The sequence below is a fragment of the Alternaria ventricosa genome (genome assembly GCF_023758065.1).
Source record: "Alternaria ventricosa strain BMP 2768 chromosome Unknown scaffold_2, whole genome shotgun sequence".
NCBI lineage: Eukaryota > Fungi > Ascomycota > Dothideomycetes > Pleosporales > Pleosporaceae > Alternaria > Alternaria ventricosa.
The window spans coordinates 387,199-406,891 of NW_026055682.1; the positions used below are offsets into that span (position 1 = coordinate 387,199).

At 52.7% G+C, this 19,693-nt stretch overlaps 9 protein-coding genes across 9 annotated transcripts; 4 read left to right on the forward strand and 5 right to left on the reverse strand.

Annotated features, from left to right (window-relative positions):
- Nucleotides 1-75: 75 nt before the first annotated feature.
- On the forward strand, nucleotides 76-1,464 carry J4E93_001161 (uncharacterized protein; the record flags this gene model as incomplete). The annotated part of the gene is made up of 2 exons (XM_049339113.1): nucleotides 76-79; nucleotides 197-1,464. The coding sequence occupies 2 exons, from the start codon at nucleotides 76-78 to the stop codon at nucleotides 1,462-1,464; spliced, it is 1,272 nt and encodes a 423-aa protein (XP_049203070.1).
- Nucleotides 1,465-2,722: 1,258 nt separating this feature from the next.
- Nucleotides 2,723-3,938, forward strand: J4E93_001162 (uncharacterized protein; the record flags this gene model as incomplete). Its single annotated transcript, XM_049339114.1, has 3 exons — nucleotides 2,723-2,740; nucleotides 2,796-3,331; nucleotides 3,383-3,938. The coding sequence occupies 3 exons, from the start codon at nucleotides 2,723-2,725 to the stop codon at nucleotides 3,936-3,938; spliced, it is 1,110 nt and encodes a 369-aa protein (XP_049203071.1).
- A 2,369-nt stretch (nucleotides 3,939-6,307) lies between these two features.
- J4E93_001163 (uncharacterized protein) lies at nucleotides 6,308-7,148 on the reverse strand (the record flags this gene model as incomplete). Its single annotated transcript, XM_049339115.1, has 2 exons — nucleotides 6,308-6,411; nucleotides 6,467-7,148. 2 exons carry the CDS (start codon nucleotides 7,146-7,148, stop codon nucleotides 6,308-6,310), a joined length of 786 nt encoding a protein of 261 aa, XP_049203072.1.
- A 233-nt stretch (nucleotides 7,149-7,381) lies between these two features.
- J4E93_001164 (uncharacterized protein) lies at nucleotides 7,382-8,776 on the reverse strand (the record flags this gene model as incomplete). Its single annotated transcript, XM_049339116.1, has 1 exon — nucleotides 7,382-8,776. The coding sequence occupies one exon, from the start codon at nucleotides 8,774-8,776 to the stop codon at nucleotides 7,382-7,384; it is 1,395 nt and encodes a 464-aa protein (XP_049203073.1).
- Nucleotides 8,777-9,119: 343 nt separating this feature from the next.
- On the reverse strand, nucleotides 9,120-10,734 carry J4E93_001165 (uncharacterized protein; the record flags this gene model as incomplete). The annotated part of the gene is made up of 3 exons (XM_049339117.1): nucleotides 9,120-9,908; nucleotides 9,960-10,492; nucleotides 10,545-10,734. The coding sequence occupies 3 exons, from the start codon at nucleotides 10,732-10,734 to the stop codon at nucleotides 9,120-9,122; spliced, it is 1,512 nt and encodes a 503-aa protein (XP_049203074.1).
- Nucleotides 10,735-11,022: 288 nt separating this feature from the next.
- Nucleotides 11,023-12,184, reverse strand: J4E93_001166 (uncharacterized protein; the record flags this gene model as incomplete). The annotated part of the gene is made up of 5 exons (XM_049339118.1): nucleotides 11,023-11,688; nucleotides 11,738-11,829; nucleotides 11,884-11,952; nucleotides 12,042-12,063; nucleotides 12,116-12,184. The coding sequence occupies 5 exons, from the start codon at nucleotides 12,182-12,184 to the stop codon at nucleotides 11,023-11,025; spliced, it is 918 nt and encodes a 305-aa protein (XP_049203075.1).
- Nucleotides 12,185-12,418: 234 nt separating this feature from the next.
- Nucleotides 12,419-14,172, reverse strand: J4E93_001167 (uncharacterized protein; the record flags this gene model as incomplete). Its single annotated transcript, XM_049339119.1, has 3 exons — nucleotides 12,419-13,804; nucleotides 13,895-13,956; nucleotides 14,004-14,172. 3 exons carry the CDS (start codon nucleotides 14,170-14,172, stop codon nucleotides 12,419-12,421), a joined length of 1,617 nt encoding a protein of 538 aa, XP_049203076.1.
- An 826-nt stretch (nucleotides 14,173-14,998) lies between these two features.
- J4E93_001168 (uncharacterized protein) lies at nucleotides 14,999-16,968 on the forward strand (the record flags this gene model as incomplete). Its single annotated transcript, XM_049339120.1, has 4 exons — nucleotides 14,999-15,282; nucleotides 15,337-15,461; nucleotides 15,508-16,067; nucleotides 16,117-16,968. 4 exons carry the CDS (start codon nucleotides 14,999-15,001, stop codon nucleotides 16,966-16,968), a joined length of 1,821 nt encoding a protein of 606 aa, XP_049203077.1.
- Nucleotides 16,969-18,295: 1,327 nt separating this feature from the next.
- Nucleotides 18,296-19,183, forward strand: J4E93_001169 (uncharacterized protein; the record flags this gene model as incomplete). Its single annotated transcript, XM_049339121.1, has 1 exon — nucleotides 18,296-19,183. One exon carries the CDS (start codon nucleotides 18,296-18,298, stop codon nucleotides 19,181-19,183), a length of 888 nt encoding a protein of 295 aa, XP_049203078.1.
- Nucleotides 19,184-19,693: the final 510 nt, after the last annotated feature.

The window sequence follows — 19,693 nt, forward strand, 5'->3', positions numbered from 1 at the left end:
CGCCATCATCGGGTCGATTCCGTTATCGATTCCGTTCACGACACGTCCTCGATCTATGCAGATGCCCAGGCCACAATGGGTATGTTTCCGGGAATCCAGACAGATGCAAGTGTAGCAAGGGCTAGAGATATGCTGGGCGTGACTGGTCTGTACACGAACAAGACGAACACTCCCACATCCACTAACCTATCTGTAGTGAGTGGGCAATCCAGTGTTGGGACCATTAAAAGCGAAAGGTCGCCACCGTTTGCCTATGACGAATGGTACCGGGGCAACCCACCTAACTGGGTGGTTGAGAAGGACAGCGAAGAGCTACTACCGTCGACTTTCTACGTGAACGGCGATAGAGCGAATTCTTTCGGTTTCGATGCGTCAGCGACTCATAGACCAATGGCAGAACTTCCTGCGCGTGGATTGCCAATTGAACTTCCCGCTCGCAGGTCGCCTGTCGAACTTCCAGGTAGGCTAGCCCCCCTACGGCATACTGCAACGCTAAAAAAGCTTGAAGGTCGAACTTGGGATACGAGGTCGGAGTTGGAGGCCAAGGCCAAACGCTTCAGCGTTCGGTGCGCAGAAGCACCCCCTAGTACGTCCACTCCTGCACACGACACCGAACGATTAAGCTCACGTTTCCACAAGGCTTCCGACACCATCCCGTCTTCACTTCCTGATCAGGTGGATTTCCTTGAGCGTTGTGCTGTGCCGAATTCTTGGAAAGACCCTACACCTACTGGGAATTGCCAGCTGTGCTTCAAGTCTTACCATGACGCAGAGGAGAATCCTGCCATAGCACCTCCTTGCGGTTGCTCCATGCATGATCGGTGTCTCATGGACAACCTGCGTACGCTTGATGAGGAAGTCGGCAGGTGTCCAATATGCCAGGTGCACTTGTGCAACCGCAGTCTAGCCGAGCGCGTCGGCAATGACATCGAACAGATCTTTGAGTTGCAAGTCAATCCATTACGAGAGGAGGTCACCCTCGAATTCCCACAGCGAAGTAAGGGCATCATATGTAGTACGGAGGAGGGCGTTGCTGTCACGCAGCTTCGTCTGCTCAAGGACTACGTCGATGTCCACGCCGAAGAGCTCTTCCGTTTGTGGGAAGGTAATCGTGCAGAACCCGACTGGTTTGGAGGCGTAGTACGTCCCGCCGTCCAACTCTTCCAAGGGTGGAACCCCGCAATGCGAAGTCGCTTCCTCTCAAATGAGGACGCTTTCCTCAAACTCCTCGCATGGGCAGAGCTGGTGCGCTTGATGAATATCAGCTGTGCGAAGAAGAAACAATCCGGGGGTAGCGATGCACGGTTTCCGCGATTGGGAGAGTTGCATCGTAAGTTTTTAAAGGCCGTTGAGCGATACAACAAGGAGAAAATGTCTTGGGATACGAGTCGCTCTGGTGTTTATGAACACGACAGGATCGCCACGGATATTGTCGAGGTCGCGATGAACACTCAGGTGCCGTAGACGATCATATATAATACTACAAATGTAATTAGTTCGCATTCATCGAAGTATCGCAAAGCCATGGATTGGAAAGTATATACGCGTCGTGATCCAGTAACCAGCTGCACGATCCTGATCCCGACTGGTTTGCCCTGCGAGACGCATAACACATTCGCGACGTGTCATTTGATCAATAGCGACTCGGCAGGGACGTGCGAATATGTTGATCTGGAGCATAAAGGGTTGGTTGCGCCTCGGCATCGTCTGATGGCGTGATAGATGAAACAAGACGCGAGGCGAGGATCTGATTGAAAGCGCGATGATCCGTGCACGGAAGAGCTCCACCGCGTCAGGTGCAATGATCGCCCACCAACATCGAGCTGCGCTCTGCCCAAGACCAATGCAATACTGAATGCCACGCTTAAGTTTATTTGCCCTTGATTGTGCTGTGGAAGAGTTCTGAATAGGCCTCATGTGGGCAGAGTCATGACGTCATACCCACTTGTCCTCTCGGAGTTCTCTTTCACACACGAACCTGAGCGCGTCGCTACTCCCACACCTTTCGTGCCTCGACGATGGACGACTGATTCGTCCTGGAGCTACCTTCGTCCATGCTAGATGCGAGCGCGCCCGTAAATCCATCAACATGAGTACCGGACGCCCCTTGCCATATCACTCGTCCACACAATAGAGTTGCAATGCTGTGCACTCAGCTAATGACCACTCGACCCTCAGAGGAGTGACGACGCGCTCACAAGCATCAATCTCACATTGCCTTCAGCAGTCGTTCGTGAGAGCACTACATGGAACGATCTCTCGTTCGTCCAAGCCTCCGGCTATTCTCCCAAGGACAAAAGGCACTGGCTATAGCACGGCCACCGTATACCCTGCCGGATTAATTACTTCCAAACGTCCGCCCGCTGAACGACTGACTCCCCACATCATTTGCGCTCGTCGCATTGACAAAGCAGCCGCCTCTGCTGAGATTGGGGATTAATTGCAGTACGCAATGTGACCGAGAAGCTTAATTCGAAATGCCAGATGAATTGGTCAAATACCGCTCGTCAGCCGCAATGCGACATTCCCATCCCAGTCGATTGAAACTTTGTTTCTTGCCATGATGTTTTACGCATCACTTCTTTCGGTCGCGTTTGCGACACTTTCTTTGATTTCGCCTACCGTCAATGGCCGTGCGATTGACGCGGTCGAGAAGATGCAGGATGGGTCGCATTGGATCAACACATGGACGAGTATGCCGCAATTGGTGGAAGCTAGCAACATGCCACCAGCGCCTTTCGTATGCAATCTGAACTGTCCAAAGTTGAACTCTAGGTATTCTAACATGATCACAGAGTTCCGGCAGCGTGATGCGCGATGCGACGCTCCGCCAAACCCTCCACATGTCCGTTGGCGCACCGAAGATCAAGATCACCATCTCGAACACTTTCGGCGGTTCCGACCTTCCCATCACTGCAGGCTCTGTTGGTCTTCCTGCAGGTGGCGCTGCGGGCGTCAGTGGCATGCAAGCTTCACCTCTCGCAGCCATTACCGTTGGTGGCAAGACCAGCTTCACAGTGCCCAAGGGTCAAGTCGTTACCAGCGATGAGATTGCTTTCGAAGTCAAGCCTCAAAGTATGCTCACCGTGAGCTTGTACAGCCAACAAGGACAGAGCGGAGGCAGCATCACTGGTCACCCCGGCAGTAGGACGACGAGCTGGTTCGTCAGTGGAAGCAAGGTCAATGCCACGACTTTCTCTGGTACTCAAAGTGTGCACTGGTACTTCGTCAGCGCAGTACAAGCCTACGTACCAACCACCACGCGCTCATTGATGGTCCTCGGTGACAGCATCACCGACGGAAGAGGTTCAGACGACAACAAGAACAACCGGTAAGCACTATCCAACCCCGCAAGACTACTTCCCGTCTAATACCACCGCAGCTGGCCTGACCTCGTACTCGCCCGTCTCCAGTCCACCAACCACACCAACATAGCCGTCTGCAACCAAGCCGCCGGCGGTAACACAGTCCTCAGCGGCGGTCTCGGCCCACCTCTCCTGACACGGTACAAGCGCGATGCCATCGAGCAACCCGGCGTGAAATGGGTCATGGTCTTCGAAGGCGTCAACGACATCGGTGGTAACGCCAACACCGCTACTGCGCAAACCTCTGTCGGCGACCGCCTTATCGCTGCGTTCAAGCAGATCGCTGCTGATGCGAAGGCAGCTGGTTACACGACTATCGGCGGTACGATTGCGCCTTTTGCGGGTAATGGGTATGAGGGTGTTGAGAGGGAGAAGACGAGGAAGAGGGTGAATAAGTGGATTTTGGAGAGTGGGAACTATGACTTCACGGTTGATATTGCGAGTATGGTTGCGGATAAGACGAATGCGGAGAGGTTGGACAAGAGGTACGATAGTGGTGATGGGTTGCATCCGAGTGTTGCGGGGTATCAGGCGATTGCTGATGCTTTTCCTATTGAGATCTTTAGGAAGTAGACGCTGATGGGAGAGAGCGCTTGGCGTAGGATATGTTCCTCTTCCAACATTATTAGAAGCCATTACGGAAACTAGTCACTGACGTGTATTTGGAATTGATGATACAACTCGTTCGCCACTAATACCCGTTGTTGAATGTTCGTCATGATGAGTCGCTTAGTCCGTTCGCTATCATTCCTTTGCCTTAGACTCCCAATACAAGCGGTGTTTCTCCAGCACATGTTGAAATTGAGGCTGCTCAGACACCAGTCGCTGCAATCCAGCAATTGCTTCACTTGATGGCTCGCATTTGACCATGTTAAGCAAACTATCAATGAGGCCGTGAAGTTCACGAAACATATTGCATCGTTCTCCAGACTGCCAAAAGCTGACACAAAACTCTCGGACGATCGGTAGCAAAGGCTCTGCGGGCATATCAAGGTTTGGAGTCAGGCCATTCGCGTGACGCCTTGCTATCTCCAGATAATCGGCATCGTGCTTGACAGCAAGATCTCGAGCTGTTTGACCGTCGGTTCTTTTAGCCTCGATATCTTCCACAGTCATGCTTTGTGTCAGTGTGGCAAGAATTGCAGGTCTGTTTTCGCCGCCTCGTTGTATCTGGCTACAAAGCCAGTGCATTGCGTTCTGACCAGACTCATCATACAAGCGCGCATTAGCACCTTTGCGAAGGAGATAATTGACTAGGCTGAAAACCCCCTTTTTGCAGGCGATGTGTAACGGTGTTACTCCTGTGGAAGTCTGAATGTTGACAGCTGTTCCAAACGTTTCTACAAGTGCGATGACAGGATTCCACACCGTCTTTTCGGAGTCGGAGGCGGAGTCGGAGTCCGAATCCTCATAGAAGTCGTCCTGAAACGAGCTATCGAGTGATAGACAGGATTTCCGTGTGGCAATATGTAGGGCAGATTCTCCGTTTCTGTCCAGCATGTGATTGACGATCTCAGAAGACTCTGCAAACTTGCTAAAGACATTCCAGCAACGCCGCAGATCGGACGCATGGGATGTTGCTAGTAGATGGAGAAAGGTACGACCATTCTCGTCAGTCTCGTTGATGGAACCACCTTCTCGTAGAAAAGTACTGAGTAGGATGTGCATGACTTCGGGCTGCTCAATGGTAGCAGCGATATGGACAGGGGTTCCACTCCATTTCGCCAATTGGGCTTGACCGATATCCTCTTCATCTTGATCGAAGTCACCGAAGTCACGATCCAATCCGTCTAGCATACTTTTCGTAATACGAGTAGAAGACTGGACTCTGGTTCTTGATCCATGACGAATGAGCATTTTGACAATGTCAGCTCGACTTTGGTAAGCAGCGATGTGCAAGGCTGTCTGTCCGGTCACATCTCGAGCGTTCGCATCGGCACCCTGGACTAATAACCATTCAATGACGTGCATATGGTATTTAGCTGTAGCGTAGAAGAGAAGTGTTCGATTATCACCGTCTCTGATATCCAGCTCCATGTGGAATTGGTGGTGAGCGTACTTGAGGAATGCAAGCAGGCCGTATAGGGCAGCGATATGTGCCAGTTTGACTCCTTTCACCGGTAGATGATCGCACGTTGTACGGCACTGTAGTTGCAACCATTGAGTATGATATTGGTCGTTTGAGTCAAGTATCGGATGGTAACAGTTGAGGCGATGAAGGTTTCCACCATGGCACATGTGTTCCAGGCTGTGATATATGGCGTAATGCAATAGCGGGTGTTGAACACTCATTACTTGATGGTTACTGAGATCTTCGAAACGAACATCGTCATTCTGGACGGAGTCAAAGCTTTGCAAGATCTGGTACTGGTAGTCAAAGAGGCGCCGAGTTAATCGGTCATGTGTGGCGGCTGCCTGGAGACGAAAGGTTCTCAGATCGGGATCATATTCTGAAACGTTTTGAAGGAAGTCCAACAGAGATGAATGTACCAGTGTAACGCTGGTTCTTACCACTTCGTGGTTGTCTTTGTCAACCCGCGTCGCTATCGTCAATAGATCTGCAGCATAAGCTACCTCATCCTTGATCGCCTCTTCCAGGGTTTGGCCCCTCGCAGGCATTGTGCCGACGGCGGTAGCCAGCTCGACGAGGCTTAGTGGACGAAATGTGGTCGTGATCCACTGCAAGATTGCCATAACCTTGTCTCTTTCATGCTCGGAGATTGCCAACAACATGCGACGGTACATGGCATCGAGTCCACGTGGGAATGAGTCGACTGTCTTTTCCATGTCAATTACTCGCACCTTCTTCAAGGCGTTGACTGCGAAGCCAACCCATAAAAAAGTGCCTTCCGATCGATCGCACAGCCGATTCTTAATGTAATCGCGCGCTTCTGTTGGGCATCGCAAACTGGACATACGGTCGTCCAAAAATTTGGAGATGTCTAACCCGACATGTGGCTGGTTATCGGGTTCAAGACGCAGTCGAGGAAAAGTATCCATTGCTTGCTCGATAGAGTATGGGTGATTGCGGCTGACAACGAGAAGTCTGAAGGAGTGAGAAGAGCCCGCAGATCTTCGTTCAGAAGCCGGCTCGTATAGACTCTGAATCTTCACCCAGAAGTCTTCTAGACCCTCTTCATCGCATTCGTCTAAGCCGTCCAGAATGCATGTAATGGGTGCGACATTCTGGTCGTGCAACATCCGAGCGAAGACGGCCCAGAGGGCTTGAAACTTTCTGTCATCGAAAAGACTAGTACCGTGCTTGTCGTAGTCATCCAGGACATGCTCAAACAGCGATGGACGTTGAGAGAGCAGTTGATAGATAAGGCCGCGGAGAATAGAAGCACCATTGTTCCTTCCGTGGTCTCGACTGCAGAAGAAGTGGACGACATTCATAGCTGAAGAGTGGCCTTTCAGGCTGCTGACGAGATGAAGAGAAAGCATAGTCTTCCCCTTGCCGGCATCTCCGGAGATCCATAGTAGGCCGGAAGACTTGGCGATCCAGCCCTTGTATGCGTCTGTTTCCGAAACCCACTCACAGGTACCCAGTGTTTTCGGTCCTTTGCGGTCTTCGAGCATCTGCCGGTAGTCGTCTGGATCATCCCCCAAAGCTGCCAGGAGGTCTCTCAGGCATGATTTGCGCGCGGAATCCTGCTGTGTAGCGGTGTGAAAGTGGTTGATGTTACCGACGTGCGAGCCGTCTCCAGTGACGATAGACCCTTGGTTCAGGGTAGACCCGTGGGTATTGTCCCCAATGAACGTGAATGAAGCATTGTCGCTCATCTTTGGCTACTCGTAGTGTCTTGGACATCTGGTGCTAGGCATCTCGTCCTCTAATGAGTCGAAAAGTTATGAGTTTGCTGTCGACAAACTCGTATCGCGTGGTACTGCGCTGTCCCGTATGGGCCCCAGCAATCATGCTTGTATCCGCAAACTTCCACGCAAGCGAGAATCCTCATCGTCGCGCAGACGACGCGCAATAGCAATTCAGGTCGTGCTTGTCGAAAGCATCACCACTAAATTTTGAAGTCCTCGGCATCCTCCTCTGTATCCGCCTTCTTCCAGAGCTCATCTCCCCCAGCGACTCCATTCTCATCAACATCCCAAGAGTCATTTTCGACTTGCTCCCACCAGTTGATCAGGATAGCAGTCAACGGCGTTCCCCAGCCAGGTACGAAGGGATTACCTACGCCGCGTTGATACAATACATCCTGACCCGGCTCATAGGCTTTTACTTTGGTATCATCACCTCGCAGGACGTGACCGTTACTCCCGAGAGGAAATGGCAGCAGTAACGTGCCGCAATACGAGTAGAAGTCGTCGGGTTGAATGTATATTCCTCCGCGATTGTCCAAAATGTTAGATCCACGTTTAGAGTTCCAGTTCTCCTGGTCGCGTTCCGATAGGAGTTCGATGCCTGATGTGCGCCAAGGGAAAAGCAGAAACATGCGACTTCCGGATATCTCGTGTTGCGGCTCTTCGAGGGTGGCATCTGGGTATATCTTCTGCATCTCCGCTCCTATGCGATGGATGAAGTTCTCATCAGGTACGTCGATTTGCGGTGCGATAGATTTGAACGGAGGTTTCTTAGCTTTTGAGAGAAAGGTGCGCACGAATGGCGGAATCGCCGGGTACTTATCCAAGACCTCGGTAGAGATCAAAGGTTTTTCATGCTTCCTCCTCTTCTTGCGCTGGGGACTTTCGTCTTCTGTCTGGTCTTCATCCTCTTTCTTTTCCCCACGCATGTCGGATGCAGGCAGCCTCTTCGCAATCGCATCAACCAAACTACCCCACACACTCAGCACCTGATCCATCTCTTTCTCCGTACACAGCTCAACTCTCCACCCCTGCGTCGCAAGATTATCAGGTTCGCCAAACCCAGGGTTTTGCGTATCTATAACAAACTTGCCAGATTCGACGCAGTCCCAATAGAGTTGTAGAACTTCATCAAGATCAGCCCACGGAAGCTTCATCTCATCGGGTTCATAGGGTGAGGTAAATGCGTCTTCCAAGTAGGTAACCTGCTGCGTTTCTAGATTGTAGACTAACCCAGCTGGATCATACCCCGTGTTCTGGTACAGCACGATGAGATCAGCGTGGTCATCATCCCAATCCTCCCATGACTGGGTTCGCAAACCGTAACGACCGTGAGGGTTGACGATGCCAACGAGGACTGGGTTAAAAGCCAGATGGTTACTGGCGTCGTTGGGCACGACTAGATCGATGCCAGATAGGAATTCTGTGAGTTCATCGTCAAGATTGAATTCGAAGCCTGGGGAAGCTGGGTCTATCGAATGTACGGCGAACCAATTGCGCTGGATGGTGGGTTGGTGTTCGGGTGGAAGGTGCGAGCGGGCATGGGCGACAATGCGATTGTGCAACTCGACGGACTTTGCGACGTCCCAACTCATGCTGGAAGTGATGGCAGAAAGAAAGGCAAGAGGTTGTATCCAAAGTACCATGGAAGTAGCTGCAGTCGGATCACCGCAAGACGAGCCGAACCCAAGACGTTGAAGGTTTCCAGGCAGAAGCTCGCGTGAGTGTCGAAGGAGCCGAGTAGCCGGAAAACGCACAGATGTCATGGCGCGTTGGGAAGCTGCTACTGCCTAACCCGGATAGTCAAGACGAGGAGTCGCGGAAAGTAGATGGACTGGTATTCAAGTACAAACGCTGCAGAGCATAACCGCAACCATGCCATCCCATCATGACCATGCAATATCCCAACCCTAGACCTAACAAACAACTATTAAGCCATCACTCCTCCATCTTCTCCCCCCCAACAACCCCCGCATTCCCCTCCCCCAAATGCTTCAAAAGCCAACTCCTCTTAAAATACGTATTCGGATGCACAATCGTATCCAAATCATTACTACTCCAGCTCCCCTCCTCCTTAACCTTCTTAATCTCCTTCTTGTGACTCCACTCAAACACACGATTGCACGCAACATGATACCGTTGTTTGCCCACATCCTCTTTAACCGTCTTGAGCACATCCCTATCATTGACACCCACACGCTGCAGCATGGTGAGCAGGTTTTCCGGGCTGAACGTGCGGTAGGGGCAGCCGTGCGATTGACCAGCACCAGGCAGGGCCTCGGTGAGGAGTTTCTGGCACGAGTACGGTGTGTAGCCGCGGCCGCGACGGTTTGCATCGCCGCCCACGTCGCCGTAGGCGTGGCGGATGTTGTATTTGTATTCTTTTTGGAATTTCTCGTCGGTGATGAGCTTGAAGCTGCGGCGCCAGAAGACGAGGCATTCGTCGAGGCTGAGGCCGATGCCTTTGAGGAAGAGGGTGTATTGCAGACGGCCGAAGTGCTTGAGATGCGAGTCATCGCGCAGTCTGTTGTGCAGGTTGCGCATGCAGAGGGGGAAGTGTTGGGAGAGTATGTCGATGCTGTTTGCGGTGATGGTGGAGAGGCCGTCGATGTTGGCGTCGGAGGTGGAGTAGGCGGCGTCGGGGGTTGTGAAGGATTGGGAGAGGTGGGCGAGGATGGGGGCGAGGCGGTCGTCTTCGTCGAGGCGGGGGAGGGCGCGTGCTGTTAGCTGTGAGGTTGTTAGCGATACCTTCAGATATGTGTGTAGCGGAATCCATACCTCTAGTGCCTCGTCCAGCTTCTTCGTAAACTCAGCAACCACCAGACTCATCTGTTCTCGTTGCGGAACATACGCCATTCCCCTCTTCAAAAGTACCTTCCGTTGCGCAACAAGTTCAGGTACCCTCTCCCAATCAACCTTGAACCACTCCTGATCCTCAGTCTTCTTAATACCACTCGCCGCATGCAACTCATCCCTCAGCTCCCTCTTCTCGTCTTCCTTAACCTCTGTCCAATCCAGATTGAGGCTGTTGACGAATTGCTGCCGCTCTCGCAGATCATCATCCTTGAACCGCAGTGTAAACAGCATAGTCTCCAGCCGCGAAAACCGCCGTCGCAGGTCCTCTGTTGACGAAAACGCAAGGCGCAGTATGAAGTGTGAATAGTGATCTCTCCTCCGCTCTTCCTGTAGTTTCTGACTTCTTGAGGAATCCGATCGCAGTGGAAGGTACTTCTCCAGTATGCTCTTCATGTATTCGGCGGTCTCTTCGGGGCCTTTGTTGCGGAAACTGCAGGCTTCGAGTTCGGAGAGGACTGCAGCGCACACTGTTAGCACGATCAGGTAGTCGTGATGAAAGGCGCATACCCTTCAGCCTGTTGATTGCCCATGTCTCAAACTCTTCCAGTGTAATCTCTGCGGTGGGTGGCAGCGTGTAGAAGTTCAGTCGGTGTTCATAGTTCTGCTGCTGGAACTCTGCTTTCTTAAATTGTTGCCTCTTAGGATCGATTTGCGCGCGTCGCTTGGGGTCAACTCGAGAGTAGTCGTGGCGGATCATGATGTTGAGGTTTCTTGCGTTGTTCGGCGGCTTGCACGTCTCCACGGTTGATGGGGGTGTTAAAGTGGCAGGCGCGTTCGCGTGCACGCGTAAAGCACGCTAGCCATATGTAGCGCACGCGCTGTTCGCGTGTCTGATTGGGTCATCATTGCTTGCCATGTTCCTAGACCCAGCGGTTCAGAATGGCATGCGAGTCTCAGCATCGTTTCCCTGTATTCTATACCGAACCCTGTCTATGCCGTTGCAACCTTGCTTCTAGGTGCAGCCCTGCTCTCATAACATCATTGCTCAGCCCATGAGGTCACCCAGCGCGTTCACATAAGCCATCGGAACAGTTGTCGCACCCTCAGCCAGGAAGTCCTCCTTCTTGCTAACGCCGGTAAGCACAGCCAGAGTCCCGCCCAGCTTTCCGTCGATACCGAATTGGATGTCCGTGTTCAATCTATCGCCCACCATGCATGTTCTGCTTCGGTCGAACTTGAACTTGCCTTCTATCGCATCCATCATAGCCTGACTTGGCTTGCCCAGCGACAATGGCGCCCTACCGATAGCTTTCTCAAGTGCAGCACCTGATGCGCCAGCACCGGGGAACAGTGAATGCGCATTTGGCAGTGTGCTGTCGATGTTGGTCGCGAGATATACCGCACCACGTTGTAGGTACTGGAACGCGATTGCCGTCTTCAAGTAGTTGGAATGGAAGTCCAGACCACTCAGAACGACGCCGACATCTGGATCGAGTAGGCTGCCATTTGCAATAGCCTCGAAGTCCTCTGGCTGCCGGAACTCGCGCCGGTAGGCAGGGTCTGTACCACCAATGTATGGGACGCCTTCAGCTTCGAGCTCCTGTTCCACGCCTGACTCTCCTAGCACGAATACCTTGTTCTTCGGCGCGGGGAGCTTGAGGATGCGAGCGATGTATACGGCGGCGCTGTAGGACGATCCGAAAACTTCTTCCTGATATCGTGTCAGCCTGTGTTCATACTTTGGGCTCCTGCTTACTTACCACCTGGGCGGGGATACCAAGTTTTTCGAACTTCTTCCTGTAGTCTGCGCGCGACTTGGTGCTGTTGTTTGTGACAAAGACGAGTTGTTTGCCTGGGGTCAGTTAGTTGGAATTCCATAATGTTGCGTAGCAGGTAAGTGTCTTACCTTTACTCCTCAGCATCTCGAGGGTTTCTGGGACCTTCTCGTATAGGTGATCGCCGGACCAGAGGACGCCTATCCTTCGTCACGATCAGTAGATGGCCACGGGTTATACGGTGATCACGAGCAAGAGACAGGAATGTAGGAATAAGGCTGGCGCATACCATCGCAGTCGAAGAGGAAGACCTGAACATCTCGTCAGTGAAGTGTCCGGCAACCGGAGATTCTAGGCGCATACATCGAACTTGTCCAGGAAGTCGTCTATGGCTTTCTTGTCGCCAGACAGGAATTGAGGTTTTGCCATCATGTCGATTGTCTCGTTACGGTTCCCGCGTCAGTAAACACGGACGAAAGATGACACTGGTGGGGTGCTTGGCGTGGACCCTGAAATCCAGCGGAACGATACCGACGGATTCCGAAGTCCACAAGGTACTCATCACACAACCTCGAATTGACTTGTTCAGTATTTCACGCTTCAATTCGTTCATTCGTGCTATGTTTTGTTGTGACACTATGTTCATTATAGCTTCGATCGATCGAGTCAGTCTACGATGATCTTCTTCTCAAGCTCCTCGAAGTTCTCAAAGAAGCTGTCGAACAGGTTCACAGCGTGCTCAACATCATGCGCACCACCAGTCTCACGGATGCTGTGCATGCTGAGCTGAGGGTTACCTAGATCAAGAGTACGCGCGCCCATGGCCGCCGACAGCATAGGTCCGATGGTGCTTCCACACGACGAGTCGTTACGAACAACGAAGAGCTGAAGCGGAACACCCTCCTTTCCTGACTTCGGGTTGTAAGAAGCCGCTTTGGCACGGCGGGCTGCTTCTTGGAGCAGAACAATACCTGGTGAGTTGGTGGCGTAACGCGCGTTGGCGTTAATCTTGATAACAGTTCCCTTGTTCATCTCAGGCCTGTGCTGAGCCTCGTACTTGGCTGGGTAGTTGGGGTGTACGGAGTGTGCCATATCGGCGGAGATCAAGAAAGAAGTGGCGAGCGTTTGCTCGTAGGCGGTAGCAGTGTCTGCCTCGACCTTGTCATACGATGCATCGGAGTTGCTCTCGGACGCTGGCAATACCGAGAGACGGCGAATGACAGCAGGTAGCAGGTTGGAGTCTGCTCCCTGTGCTGTTTGGGAGCCAATCTCCTCGTGATCGAAGCATGCGATCAATCGGATAGTCGAATCCTTCTCCAGTGCTGACGAGTCGGACAGACTCTTGAGAAGACCCTCGACGCTGCAATACGTCATCATAAGATTGTCCAGTCGTGGAGAGAAGATCAGCTCGTTGTTCAGACCGCCAATGACTGATTTCTGCGTATCGTACAGGACCATCTCGAAGTCCACGATGTCACTTGGTTCAGCGCCGGCCTCCTCGGCGATGATATCGATGATATACGGGTGGTGTCTCGCGGTCGGCGCAGCGAGGGGGCCTTCGGTGTCCGCATCGTTGCTTTCCTCCTTGGACTCTTCGCCCTTGCCTTGACGGTTCAGCTCTGCAGCGACGAGACCGGCAATGGGGAACAGCTGGGTTTCCTTGTTGAACTGGAAGTTCTCCTGGCGATCGAGATGAATAGCCAGAGTGGGTATCCGCAGGATCGGTCGCTCAACCTTGACCAGACGTTGCTCGATGTTGCCGTCCTTTGTCCGTACCATGGCGCGGCCTGCGATGCTGAGGTCGCGGTCGAACCAGGTATGCCATAGTCCACCACCATATGTCTCGCAGGCTACTTGGATGAAGCCGTCGCCCGTTCGCTTGGATACAGGCTTGATGCGCAGGCAGGGAGAGTCGGTGTGGGCGCCGATCATGGCAATGGGGTTGCCCGCCTTCCATTTGTTACCGATAGCGAATGCGACGATGGAGGATGTGTTGCGGGTGAGGTAGTATTTGCCTCCGGGATGCAGGGTGGGTGCCCATGAGTCGCGCTCCTGGTTATTGTTACTATCTGCCTCTACCACCGAATATATAAAGGTATCATGATACCCCACTATTGACACTCAGACTGCACAGTTGCGTACCTTGATCTGCTTGAAACCCGCCTTCTCTAACCTCTCCTTTGCCGACTTAACGGCGTGAAATGCTACCTACAGTCAGTGTCTACTCAGGTAATGATAGCACGCGACGTACGTGTGGGCGAGGCATTGACAAAAGAAAGGAAGTCCTCGGCAGCTTTGAGGGAGGGTTTGGTCGCCATGGTTCGTACACGCGATAGTATAAAGTTGGGATGTGATACAACAAGGGGTGTTGTCGGTGCAAGGTGCAGTAGTGTAATGCGCAGCTTGGATGATGGCAGCATCAAGGATTGGACACGACGTCTACAAGCTGGCCGCGGGCGGTGTGGGGTATCGATTGAGAGGCGATGGAGGGCACGTCGGAGGTTAGCGCTAGACTCCACTCGGCGGCCATGCGCGACGCTGATTGGATGAGAGGACCCCAAGGAACGCGTCGTGGTGGAAGGTACGAACATCAAAACATGCGGATATGGCAGCGACGACGTGACGGCTCTTGCCCTGGCGCATCGCAGCGGCCACCCTCTCCTCGCTCGCTGCTTTGTTCAGACGACATCTTCAACTCCATCTTCGCTTTCACCATTACATAGCCTAGCTGGCCCAGGACCAGTCCATTACTATTGTCTCTCCTTACGTGCGCCCGCCGTGTCTCTCGTTGCTCCCCCAGCACCCTGCGCCTGTCTAGCATACAAGCTCCGACCCGCAACCACAACAAGGTCACCGCCGCCCACCCCGCCCGTTGCGCGCCCACCGCCAACACCACGACGACATTACCCACGTCTACCGTAATTCGATGCGCAACCAAATTGAATAAAAAAGCATACCTATTGACTGCACTATTGTGCGCCGCGACGACCTGTCATTGGTTAAGAGGAGGGCAAACGACTTAGGGGCTATCAATCATCACAATACCACGACTCCACGTCACTGCGCGACTCACCTCATTGTTCCCACCTTCACCTTCGTTTCAGGCAACCATTGTCCCGTCAACTGCAACATATCCGCCACTTGCGATCTTCGATTACCCTCACCCCGCCACGACTCTATTACTTTCTTCGACACAGTCCACGCATCTACACAACAACAAACCCATAACCAGGCGCATCCATCTCGATGGCGCGAGACGACCCAGGGGAGACCGCTGCAGCGCATGCGCAGACCGAAGAGGGCGTCGCAACCCCGACACTGATATCGCCGCCCGAGTCAAAGACACCGCCTACTGCCTCGCACAAGCGCAACCAGATCTTCCCCTCCAACCCGCTCGATCGGGGGTCAGAACCTATAGACGCAGCTGCGTTAACGAAAGCTCTTGGTCATATTGAACAGGCTGGCCGAGTTAGGGAGCGGACACCAACAGCAAGCCCAAGCCGAAAGCGCCCGCGCATATATGGCGACAGGTGAGATTGCAACAACCTAGTCGCACTGGATTCTCTGTACTGACGTCTCCCCAGGTTCATCCCAAATCGCGCAGGCCAAGACCTCCAGGCAAGCTACAACCTGCTCCACGATGAAGCCTCGCCAGCAACTCCGTCCAAAGCGAGGCGCACTCCGCATCACGAGCTACACTTCCAGAAGAGTAAGCACTTCCAGTCCTCTGCTATGCAGTCACTAACCCGCCATAGCCGAAGAAGCCAATCGCACCTACTCCGCCGTACTCCGACAAGAGATGTTCGAGGGCTCCGTGCCCCAAGCCTTTCCCCAGAGTCTGTCGCCGACAGATAGTGCCAACATGCGAGGGGCAGGACGCTCACACACCCCTCCAGCTAGGACCACAGCCACATTACCACCGCCTTCAGGAACCCCATCAACCCCGCACAAGAATCTGTTCTCCTACTCCGGCCAGCCAACTCCGTCGAGGACGCCCTCAAGTCGACATGGTATTCTCAACCTCAACGCTCGTTCGGATCTCTACAGCCTATCACCAATCAAGTACAGCAGTCAACGCATGCTTCTTAGTCCACAACGTCAAGCCCGCGCAGTCTCCAAGGTACCATACAAGGTTCTGGATGCACCGGATCTTGCAGATGACTTCTACCTCAACCTCGTGGACTGGGGCAGCCAAAATACCCTGGGAGTAGGACTTGGATCATGTGTTTACATGTGGAACTCGAGTAGTGGTCGCGTTACCAAGCTCTGTGAACTTGGCGATGATTCAGTGACGAGTGTCAATTGGATACAGCGTGTAAGTTCTGCCATCTAGATCATATGCCGCATTTACTAATCCCCAGCAGGGCTCTCACATTGCGGTCGGAACCAACCGAGGCCAAGTACAAATCTGGGATGCGCAGACTCAGCGCCGTCTTCGCACCATGACAGGTCACACAGCTAGGGTCGGCGCCCTTGCATGGAACGAACACATCCTCACCTCAGGATCGCGAGACCGTACAATCTACCACCGAGACGTGCGTCAGCCAGAGCAATGGTTGCGTAAGCTTGTTGGCCATAAGCAAGAAGTCTGCGGCCTCAAGTGGAATCAGGAAGATCAGCAACTCGCATCCGGAGGCAACGACAACAAGCTCATGGTCTGGGACAAGCTCAACGCTGAGCCTACCTTTAAGTGGAGTGAGCATCAAGCCGCCGTCAAGGCCATTGCTTGGAGCCCACATCAGCGTGGTCTTCTCGCTAGCGGCGGTGGTACAGCAGACCGGACTATCAAGTTCTGGAACACCCTCGTCAGCTCCAGCGGCCCGTCAGCTTCAGCACTCGCCTCCGCATCGGCGGCCGCGTCCGCTGCAACTACTGCCAACGTGCCTCTATCGCCTACGGCACCAGCAAACCTCATCAACAGTCTCGATACTGGTAGCCAAGTTTGCAACCTAGCATGGTCAAAGAACAGCAACGAGATCGTTTCTACGCACGGTTACAGCCAGAACCAGATCATTGTCTGGAAGTACCCAAGCATGCAGCAAGTCGTCTCGTTAACGGGCCACACCTATCGTGTACTCTACTTGGCCATGAGCCCGGATGGTCAGGTCATCGTCACTGGTGCTGGTGATGAGACGCTTCGCTTCTGGAATGCGTTCAAGAAGAAGGAGCGCACTGGAGGTCTTAGCAGCATGGATAGTTGGGGCGTCATTCGCTAAACTATTCAATCTGCTTTGCTCTTCTACTGATAGTGTACTATAGGACTGATGTCGAACCTCGCCGAACCTCTTGTGAACCGGAGCTACGAATGGCTTTTATGCTACTCATCAGTTGGCATACTAATGCGTCTGTGTAGATCATCACAGCTCGCCGCCGTTGGGGTTCACTTAGCGATACTCTAGACACAGTTCACCGACTTCCTTTCTTCGACGACTTCAGCGGCATTTGTACGGTTATGATCAAAACTTCGGGTATTTCCTTATGAGCATGTGTGGCGTTCTGGGCGTTATAAGCGGCTCGATACCATGGGATCTTATTATGGGCGGCGTTAGTTCAGACAGCTAGGCACATGCTATAGGCTCGGGATTGGGCGGTCTATCTGCGTATGAAGCTGAACATCATTGCTTCCTGGCGACTACGAATGTCATATCTTCTTATCTAGGCACGCAACCGAGTGGCGTCTCTTTGCATTTGCTTCGGTAGCCATTCCTGGGCTGGAGCGGGAGTTCAAGGTTCTATCGATCAAAGCCGTTTGGGTACATGGCCGTCGATTGGCTTGGGCTGGACTCTTCATGATTACGATTGTACATTAGTAGCCCATATATCACGCAAATCAGACGTGAAACTCCAAACAATTTTTCCAGATCTGGCAGTCTGCGTGAAGTCGTGGTGTGAAGGGTGATAGGTAATAAGTCCAACCAAAATGGAGGGGTAACGTGCCCACATGACAGGTGCAGTATTTTCCAGCTGAGCGAACTCCCAAGTCAGCGAGGCGAAGTCTACGAGAAGTGCCAGTGTGTAAAGTGTCATGCAGTTTGTACACGATCGTCTTGGAGGGGATCTATCCGAAGTGTTCCCGACGTGATGTTTGATGATGATGATGATGGAACTTCGCGAATCTACGCTACTATGCGTAGATCGTGCTTGCAATGCTAGAATCTCGATCAGATCTTTCTAATATACAGCTATCTAGGTGTTGAGGAACGAGCGGAAGTTCTGGGGTAATACTGAGCCGATCTGGGGTAAGGCAAAGGCCGCGGCAAGTAATGCCCGACTAGGCATTCCGTGGGTACAAGTCTCCAACAGCAATTGCTGCAATTAGCCGGCAGATAACCCGAATATCGGTGTTTCCGCCGCTGAAGCTATCTAGCAGTTGCCGACAGCCCCACCATAAGAGAAGACATCGGAATGTCGGAAATGCAACCGGAACGACGAGGGGAAGTTGCATCATCGCTCATATCACGTCTCTCTTCCTTCAATCCTCTGTCTTGCACTTGATACCATCATATCAAATCTACACTTGAAACAACTCACACAACCATCACCATGGCACCCGACCTCTCCCAAAACAAAGCCGTCAAGCTCGTCGCCCACGCCGTCGCAAACAAATACGCCATCTGCGCAACATGCTGCTACAACGTTGAAGGCATCCTCGCCTCCGTCCGCGCAGCAGAAGCAAAGCGCGCACCACTAATCATCCAACTCTTCCCCTGGGCCATCAACTACGCCGACGGCATCCTCCTGCACGCCGCCCGCGAAGCCGCCGACAACGCCAGCGTCCCCGTCGCCCTGCACATGGATCACGCGCAAACCCCAGAAATCGTTAAGAAAGCAGCGAACTTCAAGAACGGCTTCGATGGCATCATGGTTGATATGAGCCATTTTGACGATAATCTGGAAAAGACGGCTGAATTGGTCAAGTACTGCAATGAGCGCGGGATTATTACAGAAGCGGAGCCAGGCCGTATCGATGGCGGCGAAGACGGTGTCGGCGACCTGAGTGAAATGGGTCTAGAAGCCATTCTCACCACCCCCGAACAAGCTGAGGAATTCGTCGCAACAGGCATCAACTGGCTAGCCCCCGCCTTCGGAAACGTACACGGCAAGTACGGTCCTAAGGGTCCTCAACTCGATTACCCCCGTCTGCGCAACGTACACAGCAAAGTTGGGGACCGCGTTGCTCTCGTTCTGCATGGTGCGGGCAAAGAGTGGTTCCAGGAGAAGCTGCTTAAAGAGTGCATTGACTGTGGTGTTGTGAAGGTCAATATTAATGATGCGTTTAATAATGATTTCATCGATGTTATGAAGGAGCAGGCGGGCCTCACACCGATTACGGGGTTGATTGAGAAGGCGACGGATGCGATGCAGAAGAGTATTGAGAGTTATATTGAGTGGATGGGTGGGGTGGGGATGGCGGATAAGATTACGTTGTAGATAGGGTTGTGGGGTTGAGTGTAAATAAAGGATGCGCATGTGTTGGTTGCGGATGTATCAGTAATAGAAGTGTAGAGTTGATTGAAGTGGACTCGCTGGCACGGACATCGCAACGATCTCTCTATGCTGAGTTGCGGTCAACGGAACAATATTGCGACCGACCGACTGTAGGGTCAAAAGAACATTTAAGTTTTCCGACGATCCGAACTTCATCATGGCTAGTCTTGCGAGGTTGCTACTGCCTGATGTCTGCGCTTTCCTGTGATTACTGATCGTAGCACTAGCATCTCGCGTCAATGCGCGTCTCGGGCTACTCAACAACCTACCAATACGACTAAACATTGAGAAAAGTTTGAATACATAAGGGCCTCACCGTTTCAGCACGATAAAAGCGACCAATTCCTGCACCTCACAGACAACAATCTTGCGACTGAGAAACCTCAAACAACTCACCATGCCAACGAACTACTCCCTCCACGCCATCCCCATATACTGGATCATAGCTCTCTA